The sequence below is a fragment of the Rhinoderma darwinii genome, chromosome 9 (assembly GCF_050947455.1).
Source record: "Rhinoderma darwinii isolate aRhiDar2 chromosome 9, aRhiDar2.hap1, whole genome shotgun sequence".
Classification (NCBI taxonomy): Eukaryota; Metazoa; Chordata; class Amphibia; order Anura; family Rhinodermatidae; genus Rhinoderma; species Rhinoderma darwinii.
This window is the reverse complement of record NC_134695.1, coordinates 62,424,194-62,446,517: the sequence shown is the minus strand read 5'-3', so window position 1 is coordinate 62,446,517 and position 22,324 is coordinate 62,424,194. Positions and strand designations below refer to the sequence as shown.

The 22,324-nt window shown below is 41.8% G+C and overlaps 1 protein-coding gene across 1 annotated transcript; it reads left to right on the top strand.

Annotated features, from left to right (window-relative positions):
• Positions 1–9,915: 9,915 nt before the first annotated feature.
• Positions 9,916–21,156, top strand: LOC142660190 (embryonic protein UVS.2-like). The gene is made up of 12 exons (XM_075836772.1): positions 9,916–9,946; positions 10,839–10,910; positions 11,636–11,776; positions 12,202–12,319; positions 13,257–13,432; positions 13,590–13,671; positions 15,101–15,231; positions 15,752–15,867; positions 16,568–16,793; positions 18,072–18,190; positions 19,433–19,658; positions 20,949–21,156. Exons 1-9 carry the CDS (start codon positions 9,916–9,918, stop codon positions 16,682–16,684), a joined length of 984 nt encoding a protein of 327 aa, XP_075692887.1. The 3' UTR covers positions 16,685–16,793; positions 18,072–18,190; positions 19,433–19,658; positions 20,949–21,156.
• The last annotated feature ends 1,168 nt before the right edge of the window (positions 21,157–22,324 follow it).

Below are 22,324 nucleotides of genomic sequence, written 5' to 3'. Positions count from 1 at the left end.
ATTTAAGTGTTCGGGCAGACAGGATGGTTTAGTTACATATGTATCCATACCTCCCAACTTTCAAGTATTGTAAAGCGGGACAACAAATTTGTTCCCTGTTAAGACTTGCCTCTAATCCTGCCCAATCCCCTCTAACACACACCCAAGTGATGCCACATAGTGCCCCCCACACACAGTATGATACCCCATAGCTGCCTTCCACACAATATAATGCACCCATAGTACCCTCCACATTGCATCATGTACCGATAGTGCCCCCCCCACACAGAGTATAATGCGCCCATAGTGGCTCCCATACAGTATAATGCCTCATAGTGTTTCCACCCTGTATAATGCCTTCATAATGCCCGCACAGCATAATGTCTTATAGTGGGCCCCACACAGTATATTGTCCCCATTGTGCCCATCACACATTATAATGTCCCACAGAGTGCGCCACACAGTATAATGCACCTATATCTGCCCCCAGACAGCATAATTCCCCTATTGTGCCTCCCCACACAGTATAATGCCCCCATAGCTGCCCCCACTCAGTATAGAGCCCTTATATCCAGTATGATGTATAGTGCCTAATAAAAACAATAAAATAAATGCTCACCGTGCCTCGTTCCCACAATGATTGGAACAGATGACCTCAGCAGGTCTCTTCCGGTCTGTGCTATGTGTGGCTCGGCGCAGACAGGCGCGATGACGTTATTGAATCATGCCTGTCTGCGCCAAGCCACTCACAGCTGACTTTATGTAGTGAATGGTGGAGCAGGGAGCTGATAGCTCCTTGCTCCATCATTGGATTCAACTGTATCTGTGTCCTGAGGAACATTCAAGGTAAAGCCCATGGATGACCACCAGAAGTCCTGAACTAACGTGTGAGTATTTTAACGTTTTTCTTATGAATTCAGCAAGATATAGAAGATGCATGAGCTATAATTGTTGAATTATACTCTTTGGGGGGTACTATGGAGAATTATACTGCGTGGGGGGGGGGTACTCTGGGGGCATAATACTGTGTGGGGCCACTATGGGGGCATGATACTGTGTGATGGGTACTATGCAGCATTATACTGTGTGGAAGGGCTCTATGGAAGGTCTCTATGGAAGGGCTCTATGGGGGCATTATACTCTTAGGTAGGCAATATGTGAGCATGATACTGTGTGTGCTGAACTTGCTGTGTACAGACGGAGATTAGGCAGGGTTAGCGGTGTGGCTTAATAAAAAAGAATTTGCTGAACCGCACTTTGTGCGCTTCATCAGTTGTCCCTCCTTACAATACTTGAAAGTTGGGAGGTATAGGAAACCCCCTGTGGAGAAAACATGAGGTAATTCAATATGTCCGATGCCTCTTACCACCAAGACCTGCCTTCGGGAGACAGTTGGCAATCCCCCCCATACACATGACATCGTCCGCCAATCCCGTCATCATCAGAAGATTCGGTCATCTTTTCTCTCATGTGTATGGCCAGATTTAATTGTGTAGATACACTTGTCTCTTTTCTATTTGCCAGTGTAAGGGCAACCACTGGGGCAAAAAACCTTTATGGGTAGGTTATTGTCCTCTGCGGGTAACGGAAGTCTGGCTTCATGACTGATATGTGATGGATCCAGACAGAATAAATCAACCAAACAATGCAAAATAAAGACACAAAACATTATCATTGGGTGTTAAATGGTCAAAGCTTTTATTATATGACCAAACCCAAAATGGCAAACCTCCGACTCACGAAGAGTCACCCTCCAGCACGCAGGAAAGGAAAAACCCCCTGTGGGGGAAACCTCTAGGGAAACCATGGCTGGAGGATTGCCCTTCCTCTGGGCTTAGAAGGTGCCAAAATAGAATTTGTAACAGAATTTGTACATTTTATCAGATTTACAATGAAAGACAATACAACGAACGAACGAACGAACGAACGAACGAACGAACGAACGAACGAACGAACGAACGAACGAACGAACGAACGAACGAACGAACGAACGAACGAACGACATGAAACACATAATTCGGCTGATCTGGTTGGCTAGGCACCCATTAAAATTAATGGGCGATCCATGTAATGCAGGATCAGATGGGTCCTCCAGATGCCTCCTTGTAGCACCTGTCTCCGCTCTGGCTAATAGAGGGGGATCTCCTGCTGGAAACCCCCCTCTATTACAGACAACCCGTATGAAGAGGATGGCATCACTGTGATTAAGAAGTGGTCTTGGGTAGGGGTCTTCCCTGCTAGAACCTCCAAATTACATCAGGTCGGTATTGGTGGGGAAGTCAAGCTCAAGGTCCTCAGTCCCATCCAATATGGCGCTGAACGTGGCAGTAAAACCTTCTAATATGGAATCTTCTTTATGTCATAAACATTTGTATTTATGACATCATCACATTCATCATCATTACTGCAGGAGTTTCTTACCACTGCCGCCTCGTTCATTGTGACGTCACCCACAGTGGTCTGAAGTGTTAACCCTTTAATGACTTACCACAGAGGCTATTATAATGCACTTGTCACATTTCAAGCCCCTGGTCGTTCTCATTCTATAAAGACGTCCTAAGAAATAGAAGCTGGTGTCAGGGGACATAAAGGGAAATACATCAACTACAGCCACTGATTTCACCTCTTAACTTCTGTTTAGGGCTCCACTGAGAAGTATATATTGAGCATATATATGTTTGGCGTTGGCGGATTGCTGAGTGGGACCAGGCGGCCGAATCCTCAGCAATCTAGTATATAAGGATTAATGGAAGTGGCCACAGGGATGCTCAATTAATATAAAAGGAGGATATTCAGGAATGGATTTATGCCACTTTATTTGCATATTTTGGTACACACCATACTTGCACTAAAATTTTCACTTTTAACTCATCTATATACTTTCAAAAGAGGCGAGAAAACTGGGAGGAGATAACCGACATGTTTACTACAAATTACGCCAGGAAATCTAAACTTTTGGCCAATGGACATCCAAAAATGCACCAAATGTGTAAAGATGCATGTGTCTCTATTTAAATGTGGACATGGCACAATTATCCAGCTATGTCCCAACCATTAGTCCCGTAGAAGAATAACAACAAGTAAATTGGGGGCAAGGACTCGGTGAAAAGGGACTCAGCAGAGTGATATTCCCAGCATGGAGGGACATGGGACAAGGGTTGAGACAGATCTGACTACTAAGAGGATCTGACTCTGAAACGAGGAGAACTGTCGGCGTGAGGGACCCTGGAGGAAATGCAGTTTGTTTAGTGAGGACAATAATGTGTCAGCACCGAAGCCCCAAGTGGCCCCCAGCTGCTGGGAACCCAGTATTACTCCTCCTAAAACCACCCACTGTTTTATCATCTCTAAGAAAACATGGACGTCCTATGATAGATCACCAAATCTGGCAAGTCCTTGGCCTACTGAGGTTTAGGTTTTCTGTAGTCTTATACCCCAGTGTAGGAGCAGAACCGGCCCATACAAAATCAATGAAAAAGGATTTATATTCCCTAAATAAACTAGATTAAAGGGGATGCGGATATTTTGAAAAAATTATAAAATCCAGGGAGTTGGCGCTGTTATGTGAACAATTAGTGACACTATTATGGATTATACAGCAGTAATACACAGTTTATAAATGTATAAACGTTTCTACTGCAAAATTAATAGTGTTATACAGTCCCTAAATAAATAGTGCCTTATATTGCGCTAATAAATAACGTACACATTGTGCAGAGCTCCATACTCTGTCCAGATAAATAGTGTATACAGTGCCCTAATGGCGGCCCAGATATTCATATTAAACACCATCATATCTAAAGAAAATCTGTCACCAGGACCGGGCATATAACAGATGACAGAGGGGGCTCCTGCACCCACAGAGTGACACCCCTCATACGCATGTTTTGGAAGCCACTAAAACGTAGGTACTGTGGGGCGGATTCCCATAGACTGGCCAGTCTTAATTCAGACTTCTTTAAAAAAAAGACACATGATCTTAATAAATTTGGTGCATTTTTGGCATTTTTTGTCTGTTGAACAAAAGTTCAGATTTTCTGGCGGAAATGATAGTTAGGGTATGTTTACACGGCCTATTTTCACCCGTTTTTCGGGCCATAAACGCCCGAAAAATCGGAAGCAGAACGCCTGTAAACATCTGCCCATTGATTTCAATGGGAAAACGGCATTCTGTTCCAACGGAGCGTTTTTCGCTGCGTTTTTTTACCCATAAAAAAACGGCCGCGAAAAAGAAGTGCAGGTCACTTCTTGGGACGTTTTTCATTGACTCTATCTAAAAAAGCTCCAAAAAACGGCAGAAAAAACACCGCGAAAATCGCGAGTGGCTTAAAAAACTTCTGAAAAGTTTCCCTTGAAAACAGCTCTGTATTTTCAGACGTTTTTGGTCACTGCGTGTGAACATACCCTTAGTATGTCAGTTATCTCCGGACCAAGTTTTCTCGCCACTTCTGAAAGTAGCTAGAGGAGTTAAAAGTTGCACATTTTAGTGCAAATATAAAGTGGCGTTCCTAAATATCCTCCTTTTATATTAATTGAGCATCCCTGTGGCCACTTCCATCAATCCTTACAAACTAAAATGCTGGGGATCCGGCCGCCTGGTCCCACTCAGCAAATCAACCAACGTTAAGTGAAACGCTCAATAAACATATATATGCTCAATATACACATCTCAGTGGATGTAGTTGATGTATTTCCCTTTATGTCCCCTGACACCAGCTTCTATGTATTAGGATGTCTTTAGAGTATGAGAACGACCAGGGGCTTGAAATGTGACAAGTGCATTATAATAGCCTCTGTGGTAAGTACACTGCCAGTCATTAAAGTGTTAACACTTCAGACCACTGTGGGTGACGTCACAATGAATGAGGCGGCAGTGGTAATAAACTCCTGCAGTAATGATGATGAATGTGATGATGTCATAAATACAAATGTTTATGACATAAAGAAGATTCCATATTAGAAGGTTTTACTGCCACGTTCAGCGCCATATTGGATGGGACTGAGGACCTTGAGCTTGACTTCCCCACCAATACCGACCTGATGTAATTTGGAGGTTCTAGAAGGGAAGACCCCTACCCAAGACCACTTCTTCATCACAGAACGGAGACAGGTGCTACAAAGAGGCATCTGGAGGACCCGTCTAATCCTGCATTACCTGTATCACCCATTAATTTTAATGGGTGCCTAGCCAACCAGATCAGCCGAATTATGGGGTTTATGTCGTTCGTTCGTTCGTTCGTTCGTTCGTTCGTTCGTTCGTTCGTTCGTTCGTTCGTTCGTTCGTTCGTTCGTTCGTTCGTTCGTTCGTTGTATTGTCTTTCCTTGAAAATCTTATAAAATGTACAAATTCTGTTACAAATTATATTTTGGCACCTTCTAAGCCCAGAGGAAGGGCAATCCTCCAGCCATGGTTTCCCTAGAGGTTTCCCCCACAGGGGGTTTTTCCTTTCCTGCGTGCTGGAGGGTGACTCTTCGTGAGTCGGAGGTTTGCCATTTTGGGTTTGGTCATATAATAAATAAAGCTTTGACCATTTAACACCCAATTATAATGTTTTGTGTCTTTATTTTGCATTGTTTGGTTGATTTATTCTGTCTGGATCCATCACATATCAGTTATGGAGCCAGACTTCCGCTACCCACAGAGGACAATAACCTACCCATAAAAAATATTTGCCTCAGTGGTTGCCCTTACACTGGCAAATAGAAAAGAGACAACAAGTGTTACTGCACCATTAAATCTGGCCATACACATGAGAAAAAAGATAACCGAATCTGCCAATGATGATGGGATTGGCGGACTATGTCATGTGTATAGGGGGGATTGCCAACTGTCCCCTGAAGGCAGGTCTTGGTGGTAAGAGGCATCGGACATGTTGGATTACGACATGCCGAGTCTTTGACATCGTGCAGTGAGGAGGAATGGGGGTCTCGGGACGCCTGTTCTAGTGATTGTAGGGGTCCCAAAATCAGAAAAGGAAGGTTGGACTTATTGGTGCAAGTACGGACTGTTTAAGCAGTAAGGCACATACTGTATTTGTTTCTATAAGGCACCTAGGACTTTGCCTGCCTTTACCTGCTCCACCGAGGTGTGTGCATGTTTGGAGAGTGTTATTTATGTTTCCTTTTAAATAGTTGTCACCTTTGGACAATTTTTTTTGTTAGAAGAGTCCCCCAAAATGTCTGACTGCTGGGACCCCCAACAATCAGTTGTAATCTGCAGGGGAAACCTGGGAACAAATGATTAATTCTCCTGCAGCGCCACCAGAGGGGAAATGAAGCATTACACAATTCCCAATAAAATGTATGGGCTGTGTATAGGACATATGTGCCATATACTCCGGATAGAGGGAGAGAAGAACTTTGTAGCTGCTCTATGTTCCAGGTGAAGGATGCTCCAGAATGAGGATCTCCCCTCTTTTAATTCAGAATTCCCAAATAGGGTATTTGAAAATGGGATTTCTAAGGCTAAATTCACACATGTCACCTAAGAATTTAGGCTAAACCAGAAAACCTCTTTAGTTTGGGCTGTGGATCGTGTAAGGGGTAAGGTATGAGAACTTCTGACGATAAGAAGTGCCCGTCATTGCCCAGCGGAGATTTATTATTTATCGAATTTAAAGGATTCGACTTCTATCTCATAAGGGTTATCGATGATGCAAATGGGACAATGTTTCCTTCTAGTAAATAACGTCACGGGAAACTCTGCGACCATCACAAATAGTACGACCTGGTTGGACCTGGGCACAGAGTGCCTACAGTTATGTAATCCTATAGAACGTGCCAGATGTATACGTAATCCAACAGACAACAGCCTCCGTATGCAATAGAAAATATACAGATGTACAGTAAAGCCCATTGAAGACTATGGGGGCCATATTACGGCTTTGTATAACTTGAAGGACCGTGTGCATGAAATCTTACAGCCGTATGGACCCGACCTGATGTTCTGTGTGTAGGTTTACATTACATTCCATTCTGAAGTGAGGAGTGGTCCGCACCTGCTACTGTCCTGGTAATATGCACCCACCCTGACACCCTCCCTGCACAGCCCCATAACTAACAGGATAAGAGAAACACATTGTACTGTGCAGCTATTCTATATGTAATGAGTGACCCCATAACATGATCTGTTCCACCTGCTGTAATCCACTCTGTACACTTCTTCCAAATGTCACACTGTCTTTACCAAATGGATTCAGGTGAACTGAATCAATTAATATCCTGAGCATCTATGTCATTAATCTCATATCTATCTATCTATCTATCTATCTATCTATCTATCTATCTATCTATCTATCTATCTATCTATCTATCTATCTATCTATCTATCTATCTATCTATCTATCTATCTATCTATCTATCTATCTATCCATCTCATATCTATCTATCTATCTATCTATCTATCTATCTCATATCTATCTATCTATCTATCTATCTATCTATCTATCTATCTATCTATCTATCTATCTATCTATCTATCTATCTATCTATCCCATATCTATCCATCTATCTATCTATCTATCTATCTATCTATCTATCTATCTATCTATCTATCTATCTATCTATCTATCTATCTATCTATCCCATATCTATCTATCTATCTATCCCATATCTATCTATCTATCTATCTATCTATCTATCTATCTATCTATCTATCTATCTATCTATCTATCTATCTATCTATCTATCCCATATCTATCTATCTATCTATCTATCTATCTATCTATCTATCTATCTATCTATCTATCTATCTATCTATCTATCTATCTATCTATCTATCTATCTATCTATCTATCCCATATCTATCTATCTATCTATCTATCTATCTATCTATCTATCTATCTATCTATCTATCTATCTATCTATCTATCTATCTATCTATCTATCTATCTATCTATCTATCTATCTATCTATCTCATATCTATCTATCTATCTCATATCTATCTATCTATCTCATATCTATCTATCTATCTATCTCATATCTATCTATCTATCTATCTATCTATCTATCTATCTATCTATCTATCTATCTATCTATCTATCTATCTATCTATCTATCTCATATCTATCTATCTATCTATCTATCTATCTATCTATCTATCTATCTATCTATCTATCTATCTATCTATCTATCTATCTATCTATCTATCTATCTATCTATCTATCTATCTCATATCTAACTATCATCTATCCATCTCTCTATCTCTATCTCCTGATCGCCGGTGGTGCCGGGAGTCAGACCCCCACCGATCTTATATTGATGACCTAGAAGAAAATGTCTGAAATGTCTAGCTAGATGTGCCAAATATATCATCCTGTATGAGCCATTTTTTGAGAAATTCGCCACAATTTGTGCAATTTTTGCATCTCATAAAATGAGAAAGATACAGTATGGGACCATAAATTTGCTATATCATGGATCCATATTACGGCCGTGTGCGTGAGGACTAAGGTGACAATTATCAATATCTGTGCAAAATTGTAATTTGTTCTGCATTTGTGAAATGAATGGAAGCTGCTAGGATTACTACCTCACCCATCGTCCTCACCCAGTGCTGCATCTTATGGATAACCAGAGGCCGTTATAACAGCTTGTCGGAACATTCCTGACACCTGATTGGTTGGTCACCATCTCAGGTTGAGACTATAAGGTGATCCTCTATCAATATTGGAACATAGCATATAGTACTGAGAAGACGTCATCGTCCCTACAGGATGGACAAGAGACGAATCAAGAGAAGAATATCTTTTATTCTGCTGGTCTGCATGATACAGGCGTGTACTGGAGTGCCGCTACAGGTAAGCAGACTACAAAGTGTTGGGGCATGTTGGGAGTTGTAGTTTCACAACACTGCTCTAAAATCTACCTATATCAGGGAGGGTGGTATGTAATTCCCAGATATTGTATAGCTTTAAGGGGTATTCCCAGCTTGGACATTTATGGGACCCGCACTTATCTCTAGAAGGGGACCCCTGACCCGCATCCTACCTTCTGAGCCTGTCACTGTGCTCCAGCCACTGAGTTACGCGGTAGCTGGGAGTACGGAAATCCCTGAGTTTTTTGGGCTGCGCTGTTTCCATATCTCCCATTCCCTTCTATGGGAGTTACGGAAACAGCAAAGCTCAGCGAGCTCTGCTGTTTCCGGAAAACCCGGCCACCTCGTTACACAGTGGCCATAGCACAGCGACAGAAGGTAGGATGGTGGTCAGGGGGTCCCGTTCTAGAGATGCTTGGGTTCCAGTGCCACAGGATATACCAATTTCCAAGATGTACATACCCTTTAATTGGGCTTTCTCATGAAGGTGGCACGGTGGAAAAGGAAGCTCGTACAGTCATCAGCTGATGTCTGGCTTCTCTAACCCCTAGCAATTAGATGAAAGACAGGAGGAAACAAAGTATTACGAGCGGCCTTCCATTCGGACTCATAGAGGGGAGGTCCTGAGCATGGGACCACCGAGCTATGACTTCCATATACCTGAAAAGGGCAAATGATCCGTTCTTGTCTCAAAAAGGAAAAGCTGTAAATGTGTGAATCCCAAGGTAGGTAGAATTTTTAGGGTGTTGATCTCAGCTGGCTATGGGGCGCTGACAGTGGTACCTAGATGGTTTGGCAGAACTGTACTGATCCATAGGTAGGAGCCATGGTCCCTCTGTGTTTATCACACATCGGAGTCCTGGTCTTGAATTAAAGTAGTATTGTATCTGCTTGGTGTTGGTATATACTCCCTGTGCTTGTTTGAGTTTTCTATAGTGCTTGCTTACTCCAAATACATCAGAACACTGGTTGGATTGGAGGCATTGGTTAATGTATAGTCATCTTAAAGGGTCTGCACAAACCCTGTCCACATGCTCCAGGAGGGTATATGGAGGTCATAGAGAAGGTGTCCCACTGGGGTCTTCCTCTATTAGCTAGAGCAAAGACCACTACATTCAACATGGTAGCCCACTACTTCATACACCGTCTAGGTAAGTTGTGTCTGCCTGCAGCTTCCCTCTACTATATCAGCTCATTGTCCTGACGTATTTATATGTTGGGATTTGTCTGAGATGGGAAAGTATGTACAGCACTGTGGAATATATTGGCGCTATAAAAATTACCAATAATATATTTATAATACATAACTATTTCTCACCCAGTCCTGTTTATATATTTATTTCAGATTAATTTTAAAGCTGTGAATAAAGAAGGTAGGTTCGCGATTTCTCATAAATCTCGTGTTTGATAAATATTTATTGCTCTGAAGTGGGTTACAATGTAAAGTGTATCATTATAATTTATTTTTTGTACATGAGGATAAATCAACCTATGTAATATATATTATTAGGGTGATTTGGCGGCGTCCGCACCTTCCAGCCTCCTATAGTTTCCCTTTCCCTGCCTGCAGTATCTCTTTAAATATTCAGAAACCTCCATAAAAAGTCTGTCTAGAGTAGTACAGTAAATAGTATACAGGGAGGAGGGGGATGCAGCTGCAGCTTCTCTCTGTGTCTGTGAGACTGCATGCTGTGAGAGGGGGGAGGGAGCAGAGGTTGAAAGACATCTGATTGGCTCTGAGGGCTTAGCACATCAGCATGATCACAGCAGGAAGAGCTTGACTACTACAAATGCATGGAGAGAGATAATGTGCATTTATAGGAGCCAGCAGAGGAAATGGAAAATACCCTAAATCTGTAGGTTACACACAAGATTCCTGGTTACATTTTAATGTTTATTTGCATATGGAAATTACAGCAGTTATAATGACTCCTACCATCTCTCTGTAATAATGGATATTGTGGACTGGACACAATCACATTTTGGTGGAATGAGAATTATTATCAATTGACCTTTTTTCCTGTAATTTTTTTTCTCTTTAAGCTGAAAGTGTGACGGAAGTTCCAGAGGTGGAGCCTCCAGATGTTTTCAGTATCATCTTAGCTTCCAACAAAGGTAGAGATATAAGAATTGTTCATTTATGGGTGGACTGAGAATTGTCCGAAAATAAGGGTCATGATTTTGAGCAGAGCTTCCGAATCACAAAAAGTTTTCTTGGTCCGTGACTACAATCAGCAATATAAAGAAGAGGAGGGGAGGGGAGGTAGGGTCAGAACTTCAGTTTTCCATCATTTGCAGATTTGCAGCTGGCAAAGTGTGTATGTGTGGTGGGTTCTGAGGGCAGAAAATGTCTCAATGACCATAGATGCCAGTGGGAAATCTCACCTTGTATCGCCAACTTGCTTGTTTATAGCCCATGTATTGTTTTATGCACGCTTGCCAAAAGTCCCCATTTTCACATGACAGTCCTGCAAACCGAGCTGCAAAAGGGAGTCTGTGATCATTTATATTAAAAATGGGCATTTCTAGACTTTTTTGGGGTCTTTCCCTGGTGGATGTGGCAGGGTTTAAAATGTCTTGTGATTTAGAATTACAATATTGGTAAGTACTTGAATATGAAATCCTCATCTGAACTACATGTTACATGATGCTACTTGCCTGACCCCTATGAGCCTCCTTTCTAGGCCTCCTGCACACGGAATGGAAATGCTGCAGAATTTCCGCACCTAAATTCCAGACGGCAGCATTCCCATCCCGTGTGCAGGAGGCCTTATCTATTAGAAAGATTGCTAATTTACTGTTTTAATTGCCATAAAATACTGATATGTTCCTATCCCCAGGTAGCAAAATGCTGCTGCAAGAAGGAGACATTGCTGTAGATATTGATCGCAGTGCCATAAAGTGTGATGGAGATACCTGCAGATGGAGTAAGAACACTACTGGAATAGTCAATGTGCCGTACACTCTCTCATCTGACATTAGTGAGTATTGCAATTTCACCCACAGCCCTACTGTGCCAAATACTGCTGAGCATCCGCTAACCCGAGGGGATACTATGTGTCCATGAACAACTCTTGTGTAGCTACGTCACAGTATTATATATTAATTATAATGTTTGTTTCTGATTTGATAATTCCATTATTGTAAATTAATGCAGTAAAAAGTTCTACCACTAGGTGGAGAATTGAGTATGTTACTACACTTGAATAAATGAAGGAGCTTTGAATTGCACATCATCGCACCATGTGGTTTGGCATGGTACTGCATGTAAAACGTCAGAATGTCTTCCATCTTTTGGGAGTCGCATTTAGGACATTCTGTATTGTATACCATAATTTTTACATTTCGTGATGAAATTAGCAGAGATTTGGCGTGGCTGCTGCATAACGTGTCATTATACTTTCAGAGGAATCTTCTGTGTCTATCATAAAAACAGCCATGCAGGAATTTGAAACTCTCTCCTGCGTACGTTTCCTGCCGAGGACGACAGAATCAGATTTTGTGCAAATAATAGCGAACAGTGGGTACGTAGACAATGCTTGTGCTGTTCCTTTTACGAATTCTCTGTATTATCTTCAGTTTAAAGGCACAATTTGGCATCTTATAAAAGTGCAGTTTAAAATACAAGTTGATAACATCAGTCAGACGTATGTATGTATGTTAAAGGGGTTGCACAGGATTTTAAAAAAAAAACATGTCTGCTTTCTTCAAAAAAAACAGCGCCACACCTGTCCACAGGTTATGTGTGGTATTGCAGATCAAATCTTTTTTTTTTTTCCTAAAACAGTTCCACGCCTGTCCATGAGTTGTATCTAGTATTGCAACTCATTAAGGTTGTCTCCTTAAGCCCACTCCTTCAAAATTGAAGCCGGCCAATCACCTGATCACTTGAGGACTCTGAAGCTGGACAAGTGGCAATCAGCTTTCTGCTTGGCCGGCTTCAATTCAAAAAGGGTTCAAGATCACTGTTAAATATAAAATCTGTAACAGGGTCCCCCACTTACCATATGACATTTATCTTCTTATGTGGCAGAATAAACTTTTGGCCCCTTTAAGCACCAGCAACTGCTACCTCTGCACCCTCTAAAACTACACCCTACAGGGGAAATTAAGTATTACATGTAGGACATTTAAATGAATAGCCGACCATGCAAAACATCGAAGGGCCAGGTCCACCAGATCAAGACCTTCTCTTTGTTATTGTCTAAAATAGGGGGGTCCTGAGCCCACCTCTATGTCTTCATATGTTCTAATGGGGCAAATGAAAAGGTGATGTCTTCAAGAGACAATCCCATCAGCCATTTTCTCTAGGACAATTGATGAAGCAGTGACATCATATTTGCTGGTTTCACTAATAAAGTCATTGGCTATAGTTATTATTCTATTTTATTGTTATTACTTTTTATTGTTATTACTTTTTGTGGTCATCCAAGTAATACAATGAAGATGAATTTTTCATAGCTGTTGGTCCTACTTGGGTAAGAGAGGAGGAGGTCAGCCACTGTCTCTGCCTACTGAATGCATGGGACACGGGACAGTCCAACATGAACTCAACCACGCGCTGGGATTCTATCATGAGCAGAGCAGAAGTGACCGCGACAACTATATTGATATAATCCTGGATAACATCATACTAGGTAACAGACTGGAGTAGGACCACATCTCTATAGTGCAAAACTCGAGGTGTTGTGATGTCATCTGTGGATATTGAAGGCTTGTGACATCTCATTTCTAAGTAAACTAACAACACGAAGGGTTCTGACACCTTATCGTATACAATCTTTCCCTTTACAGGAACTGCAGTAAACTTTCTGAAGTACGACTCCAATAATTTAGGACTCGAATATGACTACTTATCTGTAATGCACTATGGAAGGTGAGAAGATGAAAGTTCATTATAGGGGCTGCATGCGCACGGCTGTGTTACGGCCCCATACAAATTACAAGTTGTATAACACAGCACCGACACGTCTATGGGCATAAAGAGGTTTTGTGCCATGTGCCATAAGATGTCGTATTAAGGTGGTATTAAGATTGCCTCCATAGAAGAATACATTTGTAATATGGTGCCTTACAGAGGCACCATACTGCAGCACACACCTTTACGACTATGTGGTACGGAACTGTAGGGACCCGGCCTGTATTATATTGAGAGCACATGGGGCATGTACCCTGGGTGCTCCCGTACCTTGGGGACCTAGGGGCTAAGAACAACCCGCGACTTCATTGAAGAAGGCCACAAACATGCTCAACCACTTCTCTTATATGTGGCTGCGATCGGGGGTCAGATGGGGTCGGTGTCCCAAAGGTGGGATGAAGGCCTTCACCAAGTGTTTTCAAAGTCCTTCACTGACCTTAATCCATCTCTGGTAGGGGCTCCTTGTGCTGGCATGACAGGCTCCGTGCACATGGCACTGCTGTGTGCATGATGCCTTAGTCTATCAGAAAGGGTCGAATGTTTCTGGATTGAACTAAAAACTATTCAGGGAATGATTCTCATAATAAGTCTGCTATATTGGTGTGTGAGAAGTCCCATTCACTATCTTCCTTTTCATTCAGCTGCTTCTATATTAATTTCCATTGACACCCAAATGGGAGGAGAAGTTAGCTACTTCCTCTATCATTAATGTCACTATGAAAGTACACTTCTCAGTCTTTCATGTTTTTCAAATTGTTTTAGTAAAAATGAAGCTATAGATCAGGGGAAGGCTCTGGTCTGACTATCCACATAGTACACATGTGGCCATTGATACCAGATCATATTTCCAATTCTATAGGCAAAGATTCAATCAAACATGTCTCTGCTCAGTGGGAAGGATTGAAGGGTGAGGGTTGTCTCATTGTGACTGCCAGGGAGAGCTGAGAGAGGGAGAATGCGCCTTACTCTGGGTGACCGAGTGACAATAAAAGCAGCCCCATGAGAGCTAATATGGCTGACGCAATGGTAGCTGTCAGACAATATCTGAGTGTGCTAGAGAACAAACATTTGACACATAAGTAGTCAACATTTACACTCAGCAGCTACCAATACGATTTGACGGATTATATTAGACTGTACCAATAATTACAATGCTTAGCATTAAAATGGTTGTCAAATCAGAAACCCCCATTATATGAAATTGCAGGATGGGTTATCCCAATAATTTTAAGACTTAGATATAATTAGGGTAAACATCTTATGTGTAAGCTCAGTCTCCTTTGTATAATAGTAATACCACATATATTTCATAAGAATACTCATAAATTTAGTTGAAAATTATTGGTTGATTGTAGATACTATGACCCATTTACATGTTTTCTTCTAGATATGCCTTCTCTATAGAGCCAAATAATCTACCTACCATCATCCCGAAACCAATCTCCTCTGTACCCATTGGACAAAGATACGGACTCAGTACCTTGGATATTGCAAAAATAAACAAGTTGTATCAGTGTGGTAATAAATTAATGAATTTTTGGAATTTACAGTTTATGTATGGATCTAATCTACATAAAAAGTTGAGTAACTTTGCAAATACATAACACTATTAATCTTGTATTGATCCAGTGATGCAGCCTGTATTTAAATCCAGAGCTGCATTCACAATTCTACTGGTTGTTATTGGAAACTGTCAATGAACTTGTTGCCAGACAAACCCAGCAGCTTAACTGATCTCCTATAATGCAGGGAGACATCTCGTTTTTTTTCTATATCAGATGACTACAGTGCCTGGTGTAATAACGTGCAGACACTGGCGAAGCCAAAAATACTGGAAGATTTCTACTTTGAAGCCTTCAGAATTGTGAATGCAGCTCTGAAGTATAATACAAGTTGTACCTCAGGATCAGTACAAGATAATTAATTTAATGTACAAAGTTAACCAACTTTTAAATAGATTAATTCAACATGTGTTGAAAAGTAATCATACCCATTAAAGCATGTTTAAACTTCTAAATCAATATATTTTATTTTACAGGACTCTGTCGGGGACTACTGCCTAATTCTACAGGATCAATCATTTCTTCCAACTACCCTAATAATTATCCCAGTACTACCAATTGTGTTTGGCTCATTCGGCTCCCATCCAATCAGGTGAGATATATGAGACTTGAGGTGGCCAAATTCAAGTACTGATAGTTACACATGTACTGTTCTCAGTGAACACAGTCCCTATTTTTTTTATAGCAAACGGTAGTATAGAATTGGGTACAGAACCATTGTCATTGCCTGTAGTGCTCCTTAGCTCTGTCTGAATGGCCCAGGTTTTGGCCCGATCCTTGTATAAAACCCTTCTAACCATGCATGTACTCACAGGGTCGAGGAGTAATGAAGGTCCTGGGCCCCGATGCAAAATTTGCTACAGGACCCCCCACCTACCATGTTTCATTTATACTACTGGTGTCTTCTTAAGTGAAAGAGGGGATTTTGGTCCCCCTTAGGGACCATGGCCCAGGTGCTACTGCTACCTCAGTGTCCTCTATTCACCTGAAGACAGGGAATATATTTCTCAGGTACGGCCTCCAGGGCACAGTCCAACTTTGCTTGTAAAAAAAACAAAAAAGGCAGTGAGGTGACTATTATCGCGGCCAGTAGGTCAATGGGCTGCGGCTGTGGTCATCTCACTTTGATACATTGGAACCCAGGGAAGGGTAAGTCTGACAATTTTTTGTTTGCCGTCAAGGTAAACAGGAAAGGGCAAATAAAAAAATTGAGAGGCCCTATGATTTCAGCATTTTTGTGTATTGCAATGTTGATAAACCACCTGATACTAAGCGGTATCTTGTCCTATCAGATTTTTCTGCAGTTTAGTGCTTTTGATGTTCAAGCTTCCCCAGACTGTGCCTCCGATTACCTAAGAATTTATGATGGCCCAAGTCAATCAGCCCCTCTATTACTAGAAAGAGGCTGAGGGACAGGACAGCTGCCCCCTATGATCTCAACTGGAACTACAATGCTTATTGAATTTGTCAGTGATAATAAGACTGAAGCAACTGGATTCAAGGCTTCATATAGCACTGGTAAGTGAATGCACTCGCAATATGTATTACCTTTGATTTTCAGTGTATAAAAGATTTGTGAATTCTGTATAATTACATTGAACCTTCAAATGACTAGAATGAATAAATGACACCTATGACTTTACGGTTGTAGGGTATGGTAAACTGGGCAATTTTCCAGGGCTTCCATCTCCTAGGAGTCCCCCGAGGACAGGACCCATGGGATTAACCTGAATTTACCATCGATTCTTTCACTGTCCTAGACCACAAGGGAATGTAAAATAAACCCTTCATATGCGAATAACTGTCTAATAATGGGTAATCGGGGGTCCTACTTTTCTTATTGCCCTGGGCCACATATTCTATTATGCTGGCCAATTGGCTTTCCAGGCATTGGGCATCGGTTGTATTTGCTACCTCCAAAAAAAACAAATGTGGGCAGGCAAACCATATATCTATCGAGTCCAAAATCTATGCCCTAGAGCAAGCGACTAAAACTACCAGAAAAATAGGGGGAAAAAAGTTGACATGCACATCAAAAAATTCTATCAACATTTTTTTGACACCAAAAAAAGGGGAAGACAAACAAGTTAAAAGCGTTGTATACAAGAATACAAACAGTGATCCATAATAAGATACACCGTAAAGTGCGCAAGAGCCCCAAACTAGAAATGCCGGACTGCATGAGTAACCCCAAAAAGGATCCCACTTCAATACATATAGTTATTCTTAAAATAGGATAAGATCATGAATAAATGTGACATACAATGCAAAAAGGCACATACCGAAGGCATCACAAGAATGAAAATACAAACCCGGCCCAGGGGCGCACACTTAAAAAACAAAGACCGTTCCCACGCGTATCACCAGGAAAAACCAGGCTTCCTCAGGGGCTTGTGTGCGCCCCTCTGCCATAGGATCCTTGGAGAGAGGGGGCTCAGCCCTGGTTGGTCTCTCCTCCTTTGCATTGGGTGGCGAGAGCCTGAGCAGGACTCCTCTCCAGAGGAACTGCATTGATAGTAAGCAAGGGGTGGGGAATTGGCCCAAGGGTCATAGGAGGGACCTGAGTGGCAAAACCAGAACAATAATGGGGGAACAGTTTGATCTTTTCTGTGGGGCCCCCTCCTGTACACCACTGTGTGCAATAATATAATTATGCTCCCAAAAGACTACTGTAGACAGATAGGTATTCAATTATCTTATATTGGTCACATATATATATATTTACTATATCTAACTGTAGGTTTTGCTAGTAAAATGACTATAGATATTTATATCTATATATTCCTTGTTTTCCAGTGACTTGTGGTTCCATGCTTACCAGTCCTACGGGAACGTTCTCTTCTCCCCTGTACCCCGCTCCTTATCCCTCCTTTTCGGATTGTGCCTGGATTATAAATGCACCTACTGGGTTCGCGGTGAGTATATGGACTAGCGCTGGAATCTTGGGCAGTGCAATAAATTGATATTGAATTTGTGCTTCTTTTTTTTTTTAGGGGAAATCCTTTAACAGTTATTAAAACAATATATGGGGTATATACAGTATGTATTTAAAGAGAACTCCATCCTCCCAAAAATGTATTAAAAAAATCATGAATTAGTCATTGAGTAATTCTTGGTCAAGCTGATAAAAACGCTATTCATCTGTTCCTTCACAATGTTTGTTTCTGGGAAAGCTGGGTGATAACTAATACGGACACAGAGGTTATAATTCAGACTCCTACATTACAAATTTGCTTCGTATACAATATCCATATGGGAAGTGAGCGAGACAACACCTATGGGAGCTGTAATGGCAGCCATATTGGTTGTCACTCAGCCGTCCCAGAAACAGATACAAACTCCCGGAAAAAGATCTCTCGGACGAGAAAGCAAATCTCCCGGACACAGAATATACTCACCTCTCCCCGTTTTTGCAATCCTCCTTAGTCCAGGGCACCACCACAAACAATGTCCTGGTGCTGGCCCGCATTGTCTGCGGTGAAGCCCGGGAGTGAAGAGCATTTCAAAAACGGGGAGAGATGAGTGTCTGTAAGTTTGGTCTGGGGTCTGTATAAGGGGATAGTCAGGTCTGGGTGGTCTGTAAGAATAGACTGGTATGAGGTCTGTATACAGGGATTGTCTGGGCTCAGGTCTGTGTAAGAAGGAATCTGGTCTGAGGCCTGTATTTAGGGGTAGTCTGGTCTGGGGTCTTTGCTTAGGGGAGCCTAGTTTGGGGTCTGTATTAAGGGGATAGTCTGGGGTCTGCATTTAGGAGGGGTTTGGTCAGCGATGTTTTTTTAGAGGTTGTCTGGTCTGCGGTCTGTATTAGTTCAGAGGCGCTGGTCTGGGGTTTGCATTTGTTTAGGTAGTCTGATATCTGTATTTGTTTCGGGGGTCTGTATTCATTTTGGGGTGTGAGAAGGATTGTCATATGGGCATTTGGAATTTAAATTCCGTAGGCTGGGGCGTATCCTACATAAATGGGCGGGGCATGGGGCCTAACATTTTGCATGTCTCTTCTTAAATGTTGGCAAGTATGATGTATACATATCTATATATATTTATTTATTTTTACACCTCTATATGGAAGAATAGTCTTTCATGGCTGGGTGGTGTTACAAAATACAGACTCAATAATCACTATATGTAACTGGATTTTATTTTCTTTATATTTTCAGGTGTCTTTAAATGTGACAAACTTTAATGTGGAGTACATGTCAATCTGCACTAACGATTATCTCCTTGTATTTAATGGACCAAAAACGACCTCCCCTCTAATTGGCAGATATTGTGGCAAGGGCATCACCGTGCCCAGTATCAGGTCATCCGGAAATTCTCTTCTTCTTCAATTCCACAGTGACAACTCCATTCAGTTAACGGGATTCTTTGCCAAATATGCCTTCGGTAAGTTAATGAAGTAATAAGCTGATATAATGTGTGAGATTATAATACATAGAGACCAGTTACTACAGAACAGGGTTGTAACCATCGGCGGGGCATCGGAGCCCTTGTGCCTGTTGGGACCAAATGGCCCCTTTACACACCAGTACTATAAATGGCACATGATGGTTGAGGGGCCCTGATACATGTTTTGCTTGGATCACACTGAAGTGTTTGACTGTCAATGGCCAGCTTAGGATTTCAATTGGCATTCTGCCTCCGGTTGTAATTGGTGCTGCCATGTACCAGAATACCCCATCTGTTGATTTAGTTTGTTATTGGGCTGCAGGGGGTGACACACATTGAATGGTATACATGAAGATGAATGGGCCACATTGCATAGGGTATATTACATGATGGCTTCCACTGTGCACAGATACGTGGTAGGAGTTCTCTTGTAGCTGTGCTTGGGGTAGAAGGTTATCCAAAGACATATATATGATAGAAACAGTCCATGCAACCACTATGGGGTCCATAAAAAGAGGTGGTCCAGTTTGCCAGAGGGTCATTCCATCCTACTCTTCTATATAGTATGGGAAGGGGTGGGGATAAGGCTGAAGCTATAAAGGGGAAGAAGCAATAGTTGCACGCCGGCCCTGGCTGGGCCTGAAGGGACCCAAAGGCCCCTCTGCATAAGAAGACAGTGTTATAAATGGCCCCTGGGTGTTAAGGGGGCTTTTTCCAAATCTGCATTGGGGCAGAGGAAGTAGCAAGCTCGGCTATGAGATGGAGGAGTGTGATGGCATGAGACCGTACAAGCAGCGGCCCCCTTCTGCTTTATATACTCGCATGCCAACTGGTATATTGTCTTATAAGAACCTGACACATTGCAGGGTATATAACATGAATCTATCTGGTGTCTATTATTATACCAGAAAAGTAGCTCATCATCCATGCAGTCTTGGCTAGGCTTTCCGGGGCAAAAATCGAGTTCACTGCCCTAGCTTTGTATCTAAAATCCCTGGCCAAGGCAGATTGACTAGTTGGCACCCACTTGGCATCTAGCTTCCGCCCCATCGGCACCCCATAGCTGTGCCCATGAGATACACCACAAAACATCAAATAATATAAATGGTGAATATAAAAACTGTGTAGAGGGCTTTACAGATATTCTCTGAGCCATGAAATACATTTTCTGATGTGTCATAGGTAAAGACTCTGCACTGTCAACAATACAAGACGATTTATATCGGATGCGGCTCGTCTTGTGTCTCGTCTTTATATGACGAGTCACATTTTGTTCCTTTCTTTTAGTGCCACAGGATTAATAAAGCTGAGCAGCAGGAGCATCGGAAGATGAATATGGTCAGAAATATATTATTTATATAATATCATAATGGCTCAAATGGATCCAAGAACGCAGATGTGACGTGTGAACGCTCCTGTGGTGACCATGTGACCTCCCTTCACCCGTAGGGATATCAAGCAGTTCATAAAGAGTTAATGCATTTTGGATTTTTTGGTGGGTTTTCATTACATTGTCTTTTAATTTTAAGAATTTTGAAAACAAAATCTTGAAATAAAGTTTGAAACTTTTGCTCACTCCGTTCATGGTGGTCTCGTTTTTTATTTTTGAATCTTTACGTATAATCATATTAACAAAAAAATTTCCTGCCATTCTGGTGATTATGATATCAAGGCTGAGACAACAAATCCAGAAACAAGAAAACGAAATTGTACCACTTAGCATAGGAACCCATGCATACAACTGTATTTTTCATCAGTAATTACGGACCCGTTAATTTCTATGGGCTACGGACACATTTCCGTATTTTTATGGATGGGTGTCTGTTCCCATAGAAGTCTATTGGCGCTTCCGTGATTTCGGATGCTACGGATGTGCACCAGTAGCCGTCCGTAATGACGGAAGCGTTGCTAGATGTTGCATATCATTTGTGGTTTTCTTCTTTTTGCGGATCAGTAAATAGGAATGCGTTATGGATGCACTACGGACCGTATTTATGGACACCGTTTCATATATGTGGATGATTTACAGATGTCTATAAATGACTATGGATCCGTATTTACGGATGGATGAAAAATACGGTAGTGTGCATGGGGCCTTAGGGCTGTTTCAAGTATCCATGTTGTATGGATCCGTAACACTGCGCCAAGGCCTGCTACAGGTATAATGTATCTCTAAAAGCCTCTAATTTTACATGGAAACATACAGAGGTTCTCTGCCCTAGGACCATTGCTTCTAAGGAAGAGTACGGTGCCTCACAGATATCTTCTGTTGGTGCCGCCTGTCCCATATAGTGATGAGAAACCATACCATACAGTGCCATATATAAGCGCAGTACCGTATAGTGCCCAAATAACAGTGCCATACATTGGCGAATTAAGACTTCCATACATTTGCCACCACCATAGCCGAAAATGCAAAATAACATAGACATGCAAAAAAATATATACTAAGTAGTAATAATATACTGAACAGTGTTATACAATGTCTAAGTAATACTGCTATACACTTAACATTAAGATACGTAGTGGTCACAAGCTTCGGGTGCCAGGCCACCTGAGGTGCCCCATTTAGCAGGGGCAGCTAATGCACCCCGAGTGACTGCACAGGTCGTGTCGCCAAAGGCTAGCCTTACATGTGGCTTTTCTATGTGCATGGACCCTAA

Coding starts and splice junctions, on each gene's coding strand:
- LOC142660190 (XM_075836772.1), top strand. CDS start 9,916: ATGGTAGCCCACTACTTCATACACCGTCTAG. Junction 11,777..12,201: donor CACTCTCTCATCTGACATTA/GTGAGTATTGCA, acceptor TTATACTTTCAG/AGGAATCTTCTGTGTCTATC. Junction 12,320..13,256: donor CAAATAATAGCGAACAGTGG/GTACGTAGACAA, acceptor AATTTTTCATAG/CTGTTGGTCCTACTTGGGTA.